The sequence below is a fragment of the Martes martes genome (assembly GCF_963455335.1).
Source record: "Martes martes genome assembly, chromosome: 1".
Lineage (NCBI taxonomy): Eukaryota > Metazoa > Chordata > Mammalia > Carnivora > Mustelidae > Martes > Martes martes.
This window is the reverse complement of record NC_137888.1, coordinates 118,884,029-118,898,907: the sequence shown is the minus strand read 5'-3', so window position 1 is coordinate 118,898,907 and position 14,879 is coordinate 118,884,029. Positions and strand designations below refer to the sequence as shown.

At 34.9% G+C, this 14,879-nt stretch overlaps 1 protein-coding gene across 1 annotated transcript in view; it reads right to left on the bottom strand.

The window, feature by feature from the left end:
- The window catches only part of CCDC14 (coiled-coil domain containing 14), a 43,825-nt gene that overhangs the window by 16,474 nt on the left and 12,472 nt on the right, over nt 1-14,879 (bottom strand). The window contains exons 9-10 of the mRNA XM_080825417.1: nt 12,910-13,051; nt 1,930-2,012 (exon numbers count right to left, since the gene is read on the bottom strand). Coding sequence (XP_080681543.1) covers nt 1,930-2,012; nt 12,910-13,051 — 225 coding nt within the window. The remainder of the gene's footprint in view (nt 1-1,929; nt 2,013-12,909; nt 13,052-14,879) is intronic.

Below are 14,879 nucleotides of genomic sequence, written 5' to 3'. Positions count from 1 at the left end.
TAACAACACAGGCAACAACAGGTGTTAGTGAGGATGTGGAGAAAAGGGGGACACTCTTACACTGTTGATGGGAATGCAAGCTGGTGCAGCCACTCTGGAGAACAGCATGGAGAGTGCTCAAAAAGTTAAAAATAGAACAACCTTATACCCCAGCAATTGCAAGACTAGGTATTTACCCAAAGGACACAAAATATAGATTCAAAGGGATACATACATCCCAATGTTTACAGCAGCATGATCAATATCCAAATTATGTAAAGAGTCCAAATGCCCATCAACTCATGGATGGGTAAAGAAAATATGGTATACCACACACACACACACACACACACACACACACACACACACACATACATACATACAGAATATGACTCAGCCATCAAAAAGCATGAAATCTTGTCATTTGCAACAACATGGATGGAGCTAGAGAGTATTATGTGAAACAAAGTAAGTCAATCAGAGAAAGACAAATACCATATTTCACTTGTAAGTGGAATTTAAGAAACAAAACAGATGAACATGGGGTGGGGGGAAGAGAGGCAAACCATAAAATAGAATCTTAACTATAGAGAACAAACTGAGCATTGCTGGAGGGGAGGTGGACAGGGGGATGGGTTAAATGGGTGATGAGAATTAAGGAGGGCATTTGAGCACTGAGTGTTGTATGTAAGTGATGAATCACTAAATTCCATACTTGAAACTAATATTACACTGCATGTTAATTAACTGGAATTTAAATAAAAACTTGAAAAAAAAAGAAGACTATCCACTACATATTAAGTGAATAAATGCAAGCTTCAGAAGACCATATGCAGTGTAATCTCATTTTTAAAAAAGAAAAAATACATACATAGTTCTTTTAGTGCCGGGCACACAGTAGGAACTCAGTATTTGTGAAACAGATCAATTCTATATGAACAGGAGACATGTTAAAGGAAATAGAGCCTTTTACAAAAAAAAACAGGGGTGTCTTATTGGGATATAATAGCACAGAGCTTTTAAAAAAATTCTTTTATTTAAATTCAATTTAGTTAACATAGTGTATTATTAGTTTCAGGTGTAGAATTTGGTGATTCATCAGTTGCATATAACACCCCATGCTCATTATATCACATGCCCTCCTTAATGCCCATCACCTAATTACCCCATACCCCCACCCACTGCCTCTCCAGCAATCCTCGGTTTGTTTCCTAGAGATAAGTCTCTTATGGTTTGCCTCCCTCTCTGGTCTTTTTTAGTTGGATTTTTTTTTATAAAGATTTTTAAAATTTACTTGATAGAGAGAGCAAGAGGGAGAGGGAGAAGCATGCTCCCTGCTGAGCAAGGAGCCTGATGTTGGGCTCAATCCCAGGACCCTGGGATTATGACCTGAGCCAAAGGCAAACACTTAACCGACTGAGCCACCCAGGCACCTTCCCTCTCTGTTTTTACCTTATTTTATTTTCCTTCTCTTCCCTTATGTTCATCTGTTTTGTTTATTAAATTCCACATATGAGTGGAATCATATAATAGTTGTCTCTTTTTTATATATGGTATTTGTTTTTCTCTGACTTATTTTGCTTAGCACAATTTCCACTAGGTCCATTCATGTCATTGCAAATGGCAAGATTTATTCTCTTTGACGCCTGAGTAATATTCCTGTGTGTGTGTGTGTGTGTGTGTGTGTGTGTGTGTGTGTTTGTGTGTGTATACCACGTTTTTTTTAAACACATCTTTTTTCATATTTTGGCTATTGTGGACATGACTAATACCACAGATCTTTTATTTTTGTTTCTGTGCTATTTTAATTTTTAATAATAAGTATTATTCCTATTTTTTCAAATGTAAATTAAAAGTCTTGTTAAGACAAAGTCATTAAGAAAGCTAAATCTTTACCAGTATTTCTAGAACAAAGAATTTACTATCAGTTCTTAAAGTTCTTTTACCTACATTCAAGGTTGCATTCCAGAGCACCAGTTGCCTTTTGGGTTTTTTCTTGTTCTCTAAGTTGCTGGTTCAAAATTCTCAGTTGCCTAAAGGAAATAATAAAGAAACATGATTCCAAGAAACCCAAACTCATTTAACAGTGTATGTCCAACAGCCTTTTAAAAAAGATAACAGCTCCCCTCCAGGAACCATCAGTTTGTTCTCTATAATTAATAGTCTTTTTCTTGGCTTGTTTTTCTTTTTTCCCTTTGCTCATCTGTTCTGTTTCTTAAATTCCACATATGAATGAGATCATATGGCATTTGTCTGACTGACTTATTTTGCTCAGGTGAGTGGGGGGAATGGGGAAAAAGGGAGATGGGCATTATAGAGAACACTTATCATGATGAAAAAGATTAAAAAATTAAAAATGAAAAAGACAAAAGATGGTACTCACTAGGACTGCAGAAGTCCATCTCGTCCCCAAAACAAAAGACAAAAACAAAATAAAACAACAAAACCACATTGCTGCTCTTATTCATAGGGCCTGAGATAATTTTTGAAAGATTGCCTGGGACAGCATAAACTGTCCTCTCACAAGAAAAAAGATGACTTCTCTTAGTTTTCCCTTTTCTTTTTTTGTTCTCTCAATGATTTCCTTGTCTTTTTTAAAAAATTTCTTTCGTTTCCTATCTCCTCCTGCTATTTTCTCCTTTTGTCTCCCTTCTCTGCATTTTCATTACTGTACAAATAACCTATTTTTTAAAAGATCTGTCATAACTATGACCCAGAATACCTGCAGGGACTGACTGCTATCAGACATGCATCTGCTTGGTTTGTCACACATTGAAAAAATTGGGAAATGCAAACCTGTGCATCTAATCATTTCTTTATTAGATGGAAAAGTTAATTACCTTATTTTAAAAAAGTGAATGCTAATGAGCAGCAACTTCACCCTACAATAAACTTCACAATTTGTGGCCTCTTTACAAACTGGAACATACAAAAGGAATTACAAAAATGTTTACTTCTAAGAAGTTGACATTTAAATAACTTTCACAAAGTGAAAGTTGTCTCTTATCTTTCCAGAATTAATTACCTGAAAATATTCTGTATTATTTATTTGTTACTAAATTTAAAATGATAATGCCCTTCCTCATATCATTTACATGTATTAATTCCAGACAGATTAAGGAAATAAGTAGACAAATAAGACCAAGAATAAAAGTTTTAGGTGGAAATCTACATAATCTTGAAGTGGGGAAGGCATTCCTAAGCAAGACTCAAAATCCACCAACCATCAAGGAAAAGAATGAAAGATTTAAAGATATCAAAATTTAAAACTTGTCCTAGACTTAGGAATCTGGAAGCAAATACCTGCCACACATATGAGACCAAAAATCCACAACACTTAAAGAGCTCCTGCAAATCAGTTAGAAAGGCAATAAAAATGGGCCATTCACATAAGAAATAGAAATGGCCTATAAGCATACAAAAAATGCTTGGCTTTACTAATACAAAGAAATGCGAAGTTAAAACAGGAGATATTTTATGGCCACAAGATTGCCAAAAATAAAAGGAAGTAATATTATTTTTTGGTGAGGCAAGTGAATTATCTCAATCAGTGGGAGTCAACTGATATAACCATTTGAACAGCAACTTGACAGTATCCAACGAAATGTAAAATGTTCATTGTCTTTGACAAAATAATCTGAGTTATCTAGCCTCAGCATTATAATCGAGCCTTGAACAACACAGGTTTGAACTGTGCAGGTCCACTTATACACAGATATTTGATAAATACTAGATAGTATTATAAATGTATTTTTCTCTTCCTTAGGATTTTCATAATATTTTCTTTTCTCTAGCTTACTTTATTGCAAGAATATGGTACATAATACATATAGTATATGTATTATAATATTATAATATAATACATATAATTATAATACATACAACATATGTATATATGTATTATGCACTGTATAATATATATGTTAATCAATAAAAACATTTAATGTTATTGGTAAGGCTCCTGTCAACAGTAGGTTATCAGTAGTTAAGTTCTGGAGGAGTCAAAAGTTACACAATTTTTGACTTCATAGAGTGTATGGGCCCCTAACTCCTGCATTGCTTGAGAGCCAACTGTAGTTGTACATGCGCAAAAGCATCTACAATCTTTAGATATATACAAAGATGTTCACAACAGCACTATTTAATAGTAATAAGTTAGAAACGACTTACAGTGCTACATAAATTATGGTATATCCATAATGAGAAAAACACAAGTAGTTTTTTAAAAAGAGACATCTAGGGGCACCTGAGTGGCTCAGTGGGTTAAGCATCTGCCTTTGGCTTGGGTCATGATCCCAGGGTCCTGGGATCGAGCCCCACACTGGGCTCTCTGCTCAGCGGGGAGCCTGCTTCCCCCACCCCCCACCGTCCTCTCTGCCTACTTGTGATCTCTTTCTGTCAAATAAATAAATAAAATCTTTAAAAATTTTTTTAAAAATTAAAAAAAATTAAAAAAGACATCTACATGTACTGACAAGGAAATATCTTCAAGACTCATTGTGAAGTGGAAAAAGCAAGCTACAGAAGAAAAACAGTATAATAAAATCCCATGTTTGTTTCAAAAACAATTCTGCTTTTCTGAGAAGTTTCCCCTTTATAACAAAGAGTGCAGATCTAGAAAAGGCAGCAAAGACTGGTAATCTACAAATCTAACTGGAATGCTTCTTTTGGTATTTTCCAGGAAAACAGAAAGTACTGAGGTCCTCTTACACACCAAGTGTGTGACAGAAGCTTTGCTTGACAATAATCTCATACACATGTCCCTAGTCAGATTCTTCTCTTCTCTTCCCCTTTATGGCTGGCCGAAACTTTCAACCCTTACTGTAAGACTCTCATTCCTACCCTCCTCTTCTCAGTAGGATACTTTCCTATTTCCACTAAAAATAACATGGCTTGGGTACAAACTGTTGCCCTTCTGCCCCAGGGCACACAAATTTATCCATATATATACATATACACTAATCTCACTTCTTTCCTCTAGTCTTAGAGACACGGAGCCTCATCAGCTTCCTGGATCCCACTGTCTGCTCTACCTTAAGGACTCTGCTCCTATTCCACTTCTTTTATCTTCTCCACCTGCAGTTTCTTCTTTACTTGTTTACATCCTAAGCCAAGAAGCATAATAAAAGCACTCCCATATTTAGGAAAATATGCCCTCCAACCAGACTGTACCATTAGCTACTCTCCTTCCTTCTCATTCCCAGCTTTCAGGGCCAGGCTTTTAAAACATGATTGTTCTGGGTGCCTGGGTGGCTCAGATGATTAAGCATCTGCCTTTGGCTCAGGTCATGATCCCGGGGTGCTGGGATGGAGTCCTGTATCAGGCTCTCTGCTTGCTCTGCCTCTGCCCCTCTCTCTCTCTCCGTGTCTCTCATGATTAAATAAATAAAATCTTTTAAAAAAATGACTTAAAAAACATGATTGTTCTATTAAAAAACAATACATGATAAAAAATAACAAAAGATAATCTTTTAAAAATGGATAGAGTTACACAAGCTTTTAACAAATATTATGTATTATATTTTCATGTACTTGATTCAAACAAAGGAAAAGAACTGCTGACATTTAGGCAAATACTTCTTTTTTCTTTACTCGTTGTTTTAAAATATGGCTCTACTGAAATGAAACATATATAATAAACTGCACATTTTATAATAAAAGTATATAATTTGGTAAGTTTTAACATATGATCTGATGAAACCATCACCATAATTAAGATATCATCACGCCTCCAAATTTCCACATGCTCCATTTTCATAACATCCTCTTCCCAAACAACCACTGATTTATAGATTACTTTGCATTTTCTGGAATTTTATACTACATATCATACAATGCATTCTTTAGCCAGCCTGCCTGCCTTCATTCAGCACACTGATTCTGAGATTCACCCATGATGTTGCACATATCGATAGTTCTACCGTTTGTTTCCACTGTTGGGTGGTATCTTCCATTGTGTGGATACACCACCATGTGTTTATCCATTCACCTGTTAACAGACATCTGGGTTGTTTCCGATGAACATTCACAAGTAAGTTTTTGTTTGGACATATGTTTTTACTTCTCTGTGTACATACCTAGGAGTGAAATGACTGGATCATATGGTTTATGTTTAATTTCTAAGAAACTACCAAACTATTTTCCAAAGCGGGTGTACCATTTTATATTCCCACCAGTAAATTATGCAAGTGCCAGTTCCTCCACATCCTCACTGACATTTGGTGGAGTCTTTTGAATTTTAGTCATTCTAGTGGGTATGTGGTATTATTTCATTGTGGTTTTAGTCTGTATTTTCCTAATGACTAACAGTGATGAGCAAATTTTCATATGCTTATTTGATACCCATCTATCTTCTTTGATGTAGCATCTATTAAAGTACTTTGCCTGTTTTTTGAGTTGTAACAGTTCCTTATACATTCTATATGTACAAGTCCATCAAATACATGTATTGCAAATATTTTCTCTGTTGTTTGCCTCTTCATCTTTAGTAATAGTGTCTTTTGAAGAGCAAATTTTGAATTTTGATGAAGTCCAACTTACAAATTCTTTCTACTTATGTTTTTTGTTATATTTAAGAAATCTTTCCCAACCCAGGATCCCTAAGATTTTTTTCTTATGTTTTCTCTAAGTTCTATTCAACTTATTCAACTTAATAGATATTTAACTTAGATATTAACTTATTTAACTTATATATTAAGATTTGTGATTCAAGTTAATTTTTATATATGGTGTGGCGTAAAGGTTGAAGTAGTTGTTCTTTCCCTCTCTCCCTTCCTAACTCCCTTCTTTCCTTTTACCTTTTTCCTTTTTTGTGTATGGCTCTCTAATTGTTCCAGCACTATTTAGTGAAAAGATCATTCTTTCCCCCATTGAATTTCCTTACCATCTTTGTAAAAAATCCGTTACCTTTATTTTATTATTATTGCTTTTTAAAGATTTTATTTGAGAGAGAGAGAGGCCAAGGGAGAGGGAAAAGCAGGCTCCCTGCAGAGTAGGACCCCTGAGATTATGACCCAAGTTGAAGGCAGATGCTTAACCTACTGAGTCACCCAGGCCCTCCTAAAAAATCAGCCTCCTTTATATGTGAGTTTACTTCTGGACTCTATTCTGTTTCAAGTATATATCTATCTATCTTTACACCAATGCCACATTGTCTTGATTACTATAACTTTATGTCTTGAAATAGGATAGTACCAATTTTGTTCTCCTTTCCCAAAGTTGTTTTGGTTTGGCTATTTTAGTTCTTTGAATTTCCATATAAATTTTAGAATCATTTTTCTAAAAAAAAGATGCTGGGTTTTCTCCAAAATTACACAGAATCTATAGATCAATTTGGGGAGAACTAACATGTTAACAATAATAAGTCTTATAATCTATGTGTCTAGTTTATTCTCATTTATACAGGTCTTCTTTAATTCCTCTCAGCAATGTTTTATAGTTTTCCGTATACAGGTCTTACACATTTTAAATCAAATTTATCCCTAAATTGATCATATTCTTTGATGCTACTATTAATAGTATTGTTTTTAAACTTCACTTCAAATTGTTCATTTCCAATATATAGAAATATAATTGCTTTTTTTTGTATATTGATCTCATATCCTGCAACCTGGCTAAGCTCATTTATTAATTCTAGTTGCTTTTTTGTAGATTCTGTAGGATTTTCTACAAAGCCTATTGTATCATTTGTGAATAAGACAGCTTATACTCAAAAAGGCTTTATTCCCTTTCCTTGCTTTATTGCACTGGTAGAATCTGTAGCACAATGCTAAATATAATAATCACTACTTGCTGAATATCAATCAGACATTTTTTAAGCCTATACAGAGAGAAAAGATAAGCCAAACAGATATTACAAATTTACAAATACTATTACAAATACTATTTTATAATATCATAAATATTTTTTATAAGTACTATTTTTATACTATTACAGATGCCATTTTACAATATTATGTATGGAATTTAGGATTATGTGATTTTATCTGAACGAAAAGTAACAACTGAAATCAGAACTCATGAACTTTAGACAAATATTTCTCTACTTCATAAAATAGTATTCCTAAATAACCTTAAATAAAGGAAATAGGATATAAAAACATTAATTTTGGAATTTTTATTGTCAAGATAACAAATTCTATTCTGTACCTTAATTCCCACAGTTATCTTAGTTCTATGTATAGATTCAATGTTCATCTCTTTATTTGAATTCTTCTCTTGGTTGATCAGAATTTGCCATTCAACAATTTTTTTTGTTGTTTTTAAAGGAATCCAAGGGTGCTGTATTTTCTAAGTTCTTGCACATTTGAGAGTATGCCTTTACACTAAAATGATTGCTGGGCCACATATGAGATCCTTGGGGCATAATTTCTTTCCCTTAGATTTTTGTAAATAATGTTCTAAGATCTTTGAGCAATGAGTATTCCTGTGAAAAGGCTGAGGTATTTTTCTCTTTACACATTATTTGCTTTTATTTTGAATGTCTATAAAAGTCAATTTTATTTTGTCCTTAGGATGTGCTGACTTTATTAGCTTGATGTGGTGACTTTATTAGCTTATGTCTTGGTGTTGATCATTTTAATAGTTTTCCTGGGATCCTGAATGTCCTATTGATCTGCTAACACAGAATTTTAGTAAATTTCCCTTTATTTACATATCTTTTAACACTGTCTTTATCCACTTGTTCTGTTCTCTTTATCATGAACACTCATTATGCCAAATTTTGCATCCTTTGTTTCTCTTCCATATGTATCTTCTTTACAGTAATTTTTAATCATTCTCTTTCTATTTTGTTTTGCTTTCTTTCTTCAACCTTACCCATCATGTCTTCAGTCATTTAACAAACATTTATCAGAGTGAGTGTTAGGCACAATTCTCAGCACTGGAAATAAGAGCAGCAAACAAAAGAGGCAAAAATTCAGCCTTCTCTAATTCACATAGATAGAAAAGAGAACAAATGCTCCCAGAAGCTAAGGGGAAGGAAGAGAAGGAATTACTGTTTAATGGGTACAGAGTTTATGCTGGGATGAAAAAGTCTGGCGGAATAGATAGTCGTTATGGGAACACAACATTGTAAGAGTATTTAATGCCCCTCAAATGTATACTTACAAAATGGTTAAAAAGGTAAATGTATGTCATATATTCTATCACAAAATAAATCAAGAAATTTTTTTTAAAAAGGGTTTGGTAAGAGGAATAAGTTAAAGTCGGTAGGAGACATTGAACTACGAATTTAGTGGCAAATGAAACAGAAAAATGGGGGGGGGAGCAAAACCCCCCAAACAACAAAATCAGCATTCATATTGTTTAGGTTTTAATGGAATATAAAAACTCTGACTTCATGTTTGTTTTCATTTTTGTAAGATGTTTTGCTTTTATTTTCCTGAGCTCATCTAATCCACTTTCCTTCTCCTTTGCAGTCTTTTTTCCTTTAAGCATTTTCTTTTCCTGCCTTGAAGAAGGATTCTATTATCTTTAACATATGGAAACTATGGAATACTGTTTCAAGTTTACTTTGATCAATTCATCTGGTGATGTTTATTCTCAACCCCTTTTTATCTCTTCTGTCAGTTTGTTTATTCTGAATGCTATGCAAAGATCTCTCATATAAATTCTTTCTTCCCATGGCTTTTGTGACTTCTCTCTCTCCTGGTTTTCCTGCCACTTCCCTACTTGCTCCTCTTTGGGTTTCTCTCAGAGCTTCCTGTTCCTGTGTTCTTTCCTTAAAAAGCTGTTATTCCCCAGTACTTCACCTTTGGCTGGGTCATACTCTATGCCTTCCTGTTGAATTTACCACTTATATACTGGTAACACATCACTTGCTTTCAATCACCATTGTCTCCAGTGCCTACAACAGTGCCAAATCTATAGTAAAAGCTCAATAAAAATGTGTTTAGTGAATTTCTATCCTGGATCTTATTCTGTGTTTCACTTACACCATATTTATCTGCAGATGGTCTAAATGATAAATTTGGCATATCTAAATCTAAACTCACTGGCTCTCTTATATCTTCTATCTCAAAAATAACATTTAAAAAAACAAATAAACAATATATTCTTCCTTTAGTAGCTTCCATCTGGGAGAATTATGTTACCATCTGTCAAATGATCAAGCCAAAAGACTGAATGCCACCTCTGGCTCCTCCCTCTCGCTCCTATTTCATTTTTTTATTCTGTGTGAGGACATAATGGTCTCATACTGGAATCTACAGTCAGGAAGTGGTCATGAATTCTGTCTTGCCCTATAAATATTAAGGAACTCTCTACCTCAGTGGTTCTCAACTGGAGGTAGTCCCCTCCCAACCGTCATGCAGGGAATTTGGGAATGTGTCAGGGCTTTCAGTTGGCACAATGAATAGGGCACTAGAGACATTTCAGGGGTAGAGACCAGGAAGGCTAAATGTTAAGTTTTTTCTCAGAAGTCCCAAATAAAAACTGTGCAGCCCAAAACGCCAAAAATGCCCAAATGCCTTAGAAACATTGCACCTGGCTTTTTTTTTAAGCCACAAGATGGCAATAAACTCTAAGAAGTCCTGGAAGATCACTTTTCTGGCTAAATAGAAACACATAGTTTCTAAATGTCCAAACAAGAAAAAATGTTTTTTTGATTGAAAACGCTGAAAAACACTTTTGAATGAACCTATGTATTCCAACTTTCATTTGTAATGGAAATTATGGATGATTCTTTCTAAATTAAGTTATCAAAGAGGCACAAAAATTCCCACCCCTCTGCTGGAAAGCTCATTCTACTAAAAAGACAAACTGACAAATTCTTTGTTTTTCAGACATTTCATTTTTAGAAGGTCAAGTAAACAGTAGGAATAGCATGTTCTTCTATGGACATAGAGTCCTCTATGGACATAGAGCCAAAAAAAAAGATCTGGTGCCAAGTCTGAAGAATAAGGTTAAACATCAAGCTAATACCTTTTTTTTTTTTTAAAGATTTCATTTATTTATATGAGACAGTGAGAGAGAGACGAGAGGGGAGAAGGTCAGAAGGAGAAGCAGACTCCCCGCAGAGTTGGGAGCCTGATGCAGGACTCGATCCCGGGACTCTGGGATGACGAACTGAGCTGAAGGCAGTGGCGCAACCAACTGAGCCACCCAGGCATCCCCATCAAACTAATACCTTTTTAAAAAATTAAAACAAGCAGTGGACCAATAAAGTAGTAAGTCTCATTTTCTTGAGTAGCTTATAAATTAGCTCCCAAAACAATTCTAAAATGTTCTAAAGAAGGGAAATAAACAAGAACCACTGATACTTCCCATGGGCACATGTTAAAACAGATAATATTCTGAGACTAAGTTCTGGTATGCTTAATTAAAGAAACCAATTAGTTGAGAGCCATACCTTTAAAAACATGCTTCTTTCAATTAGCTTACAGTATACAGTATACAGTCTGTTATTCCACAATTACACTTAAATATTGAAGTATAAATAAGTTGGACTCTACTTCCTAGCAGAAGCAATGCAGAATGTAGAAATTAAGATAATTTGTTCTCTAAAATCAAACGACCCAGTTTGAATCTTTTTATGTATGTGACTTTGGACAAGTTACATAACCTCTCTGTGCCTTGGTATCCTCATCTATAAAGGAGAGTAACATATTACCTACCTTATAAAGCCATTCTGACAATTTAAAGAGATGACATATATGAAGGACATAGGCTGGCGCATCAGAAACATTCAATAAATGTTAGTGGTAGTATTAGCTATTACCATTACTATTAGATATTTATGCTTGTTCTTTAGTTGAAAAACTAATGCTATTATAAGTCAGAACTGAAGACAGTATTATTAGAGTTTAAACCCAGCAATCCCATCTTATATCATAGGATCTTGGAGACTAATGACCTTTAGAGAAATAATCCTAAGCAAGTAAATCTCACTAGGTGTCATGCCTTTGCAGTCTCCAAATCCATAAATTTGAGCTCCTCTCCAACTAGGAATCCTATCTTATTGTTTTTTAATTTCTTGAAAATGTTTGTGTAGGTCCTTGCAGTTCCTATCTGGTATGACATCTACAGGTCATACAACTACAATCCCCACTCAGGGCGCATGCACATTGCAGGGCCGCAGAAGCACAGACACTTCATTCTAATTCTCTGCAAAGTATAGACCTTACAGTCATGACCTTGGTGGCCATCACTAAAACACTCAAAGTTAGGATCTTGCGAATAATGGGTAAATGATTTCCTACATAAGTCAAAAATAGCCAAAAGAAAAAATATCTAAGAATTTAAATGAGTTTTTTTCTATGTCTGAGTGTGGTGGGGCTACTGGTACTCAGCCCTATCAGGTTCTCCTTTCCTCCTGGACTGTATGGGCAGTACAGGAAAATTTTATGCCCCAAATCTTTCCATTAGGCAGGGCCATATGCCTCTTTTTAGCCTACAAAACAGAAGTAGAAGCAAAACTATCGCTTTTGGGCTGGGGTGTGTAGAGTTGGTGTGCCGGATTTGTGTTCTCTTTTCCCTAAAAACCATGTCTTATGAGACAATGGCCTCATGAGATAGAGGGAACTTAAACCCTGAGTTATAGGATGAAAGAGGGTCTTTTGAGGACCCACACTGGTCTTGGCATGAGGGTGAAAGAAACTTTGGCCATGCTATGCCGCTGAGATTCTGGAGTGCTACTGTGGCATAGCCCAGGTGAGTCTGACAAATGCCGAGGAACTTCATTTTTCTCTCTACGCCCAACCTACCAAGGGACAGTGGAGGCAAAGTGGAAGAAAATATTAGCGAACAGAAGTAATGGAAGAGAAGTTAGAGAACACTGGCAATGTTCAGAAACGGAGCAGTAAAAGTAGAAATGCAGTAAAACAGCAAATCTGTTTTTCTTACAGAGTCCTAGAGAGCTCATTTGGCACCTTTGTTCTGGCCGTAGGACATCTTTGCATATGACAAAAATATTCAGAGAATGATTCGTACCTGCGTAACTGAGCATTCTCACTTCTTAGTGGCTGCATGGCCAGTGCTATTTCAACTTGAATATTTGTGTTTCCACTTAGTGCGGGAAGGAGAGATATACATGTCTCCAATTCTGTAATCAACCTCTGAATTTCTGAATCCTCTATAAAAGGGAGAAGAAATAATAACAATACTGTAAATTGTTTTTGGATAAGATTATTCATGTGTGTTACTAAAAAAGAAAATTCTCCAGATATGTACATATTTGCTATAAACAGACAACTTAATTACTTATAAATGTGATATAGAAACCCTATTTTCCTTTTCCTGCTGCTTGTATTTGCTTATTCAAAAGAATTCTAAAGAAATTAAATTCAGTAAACTAAAGATTAATCTTTGATCATAGGACTAGTAGTGATTTTTTTAGTTTAAGAGTATAGTAGGAAGATAGCTGACATGTCTCCTGGCTCACATTCCCAAAGGACTATTAGACTCCTATCACTGCTGAAGGGTTTCCTATAACTGATTACAGTAATAACATTTACAACACAACCTTTGATCCTGGCATAAGCATATAATTTACTTTAGGTGATTCAATTTGGCAAAATATTGAAGAAGGATCTACTCTGATAAGGTTTTATTATTTAATTTTATAATGTAGACTTAAAACAACCAGCCACACCTCATTTGGTTGCCACATCAAAGCAGTACCATTTTTGCTATTAATTGCGGGGAATGGATGGTTTGGGAGGTGGCAAACAGACACAGGGAAAAGATGGATTTGCAAACTTTTGTCCTTTTATAATTGCCCTTCATTTCCATTCAAATTTTCTGTGGACTGAAAACATTTAATAATTATAGTATTCATTCTCTTATAACCAAAAGAGGTAGAAAGCTTACTCTAAATTACAAAACTTTACTCAATCCCATGGGTATTTTAACACCCTGATGTAAATAAAGTACATCTTTATTTACACAGTAAACATCTGTGACCAACTACTGAGAAGTTCCCTATCAATCCTTTGTAGAGTAGTTTAGCTCGTAAGCATTGGAGGCAGAGATCTGGGCTCCACCATTTTCTAGCAATGGAACTTGAGTCAAATTACTTAACTTCCTGAAGCCGAGAGATTTCTCAATAGTTAAAAGGAGATAACAAGAACTCATGGGGTTGTTGCGAGGATTAAATGAGATAATGCACATAAAACACTTAACACAGTGCCAGGCACATGGTAAATACTCACTAAATGACACTTAATGTTGTTAGTGTTATTATTGTTGTTACTATGATTAAGTATTTGCTTAAGAGAATAACAATAAATTGAAGATCTGAAAACACAGAGATTTTAATACATTAAATCTTCAGATTAATAGTGCTATGTTCCTAGAACACATTTTAAGATTTCAAATTTCTTTTTGTCAGTCTGCAAATATAAGGTAATCAGTCAGTGCTTCCACAATCAATTACCTTGGTTTCTAAGATGACAAATCCGTAACTCACTCTGAGTAAAAGCTATTATTTAGCATATACACATAATGAAAACAAATCAATACGACTTGGCTCAAATATCTCATAACTCTACCTAAGACATTGTTCTTGATTTAATTTAAAAAAAAAAAGTAGGGGCGCCTGGGTGGCTCAGTCGTTAAGTGTCTGCCTTCAGCTCGGGTCACGATCCCAGGGTCCTGCTCAGCAGGGAGTCTGCTTCTCCCTCTCCCACTCTCCTCGCTTATGTTCCCTCTCTCACTGTGTGTCTCTCTGTCAAATAAATGAAATCTTAAAAAAAAAAAAACTTTATAAATAAGTAAGTAAATAAAAAGTAAACTGAAAACGGCATTAAAAGGTTTGGATTACTTCTCAAAGTCAGATTTGTTAAACTGTATAATAGCTGGTTATTAAAGAAATGATGGGAAGAAAATTCCTTCATCTGTTTAAAATAGGAAAAATTACCAGTCTATTCTAGGGAGTTGTTTTTAGGGCTCTTCTAACCCCT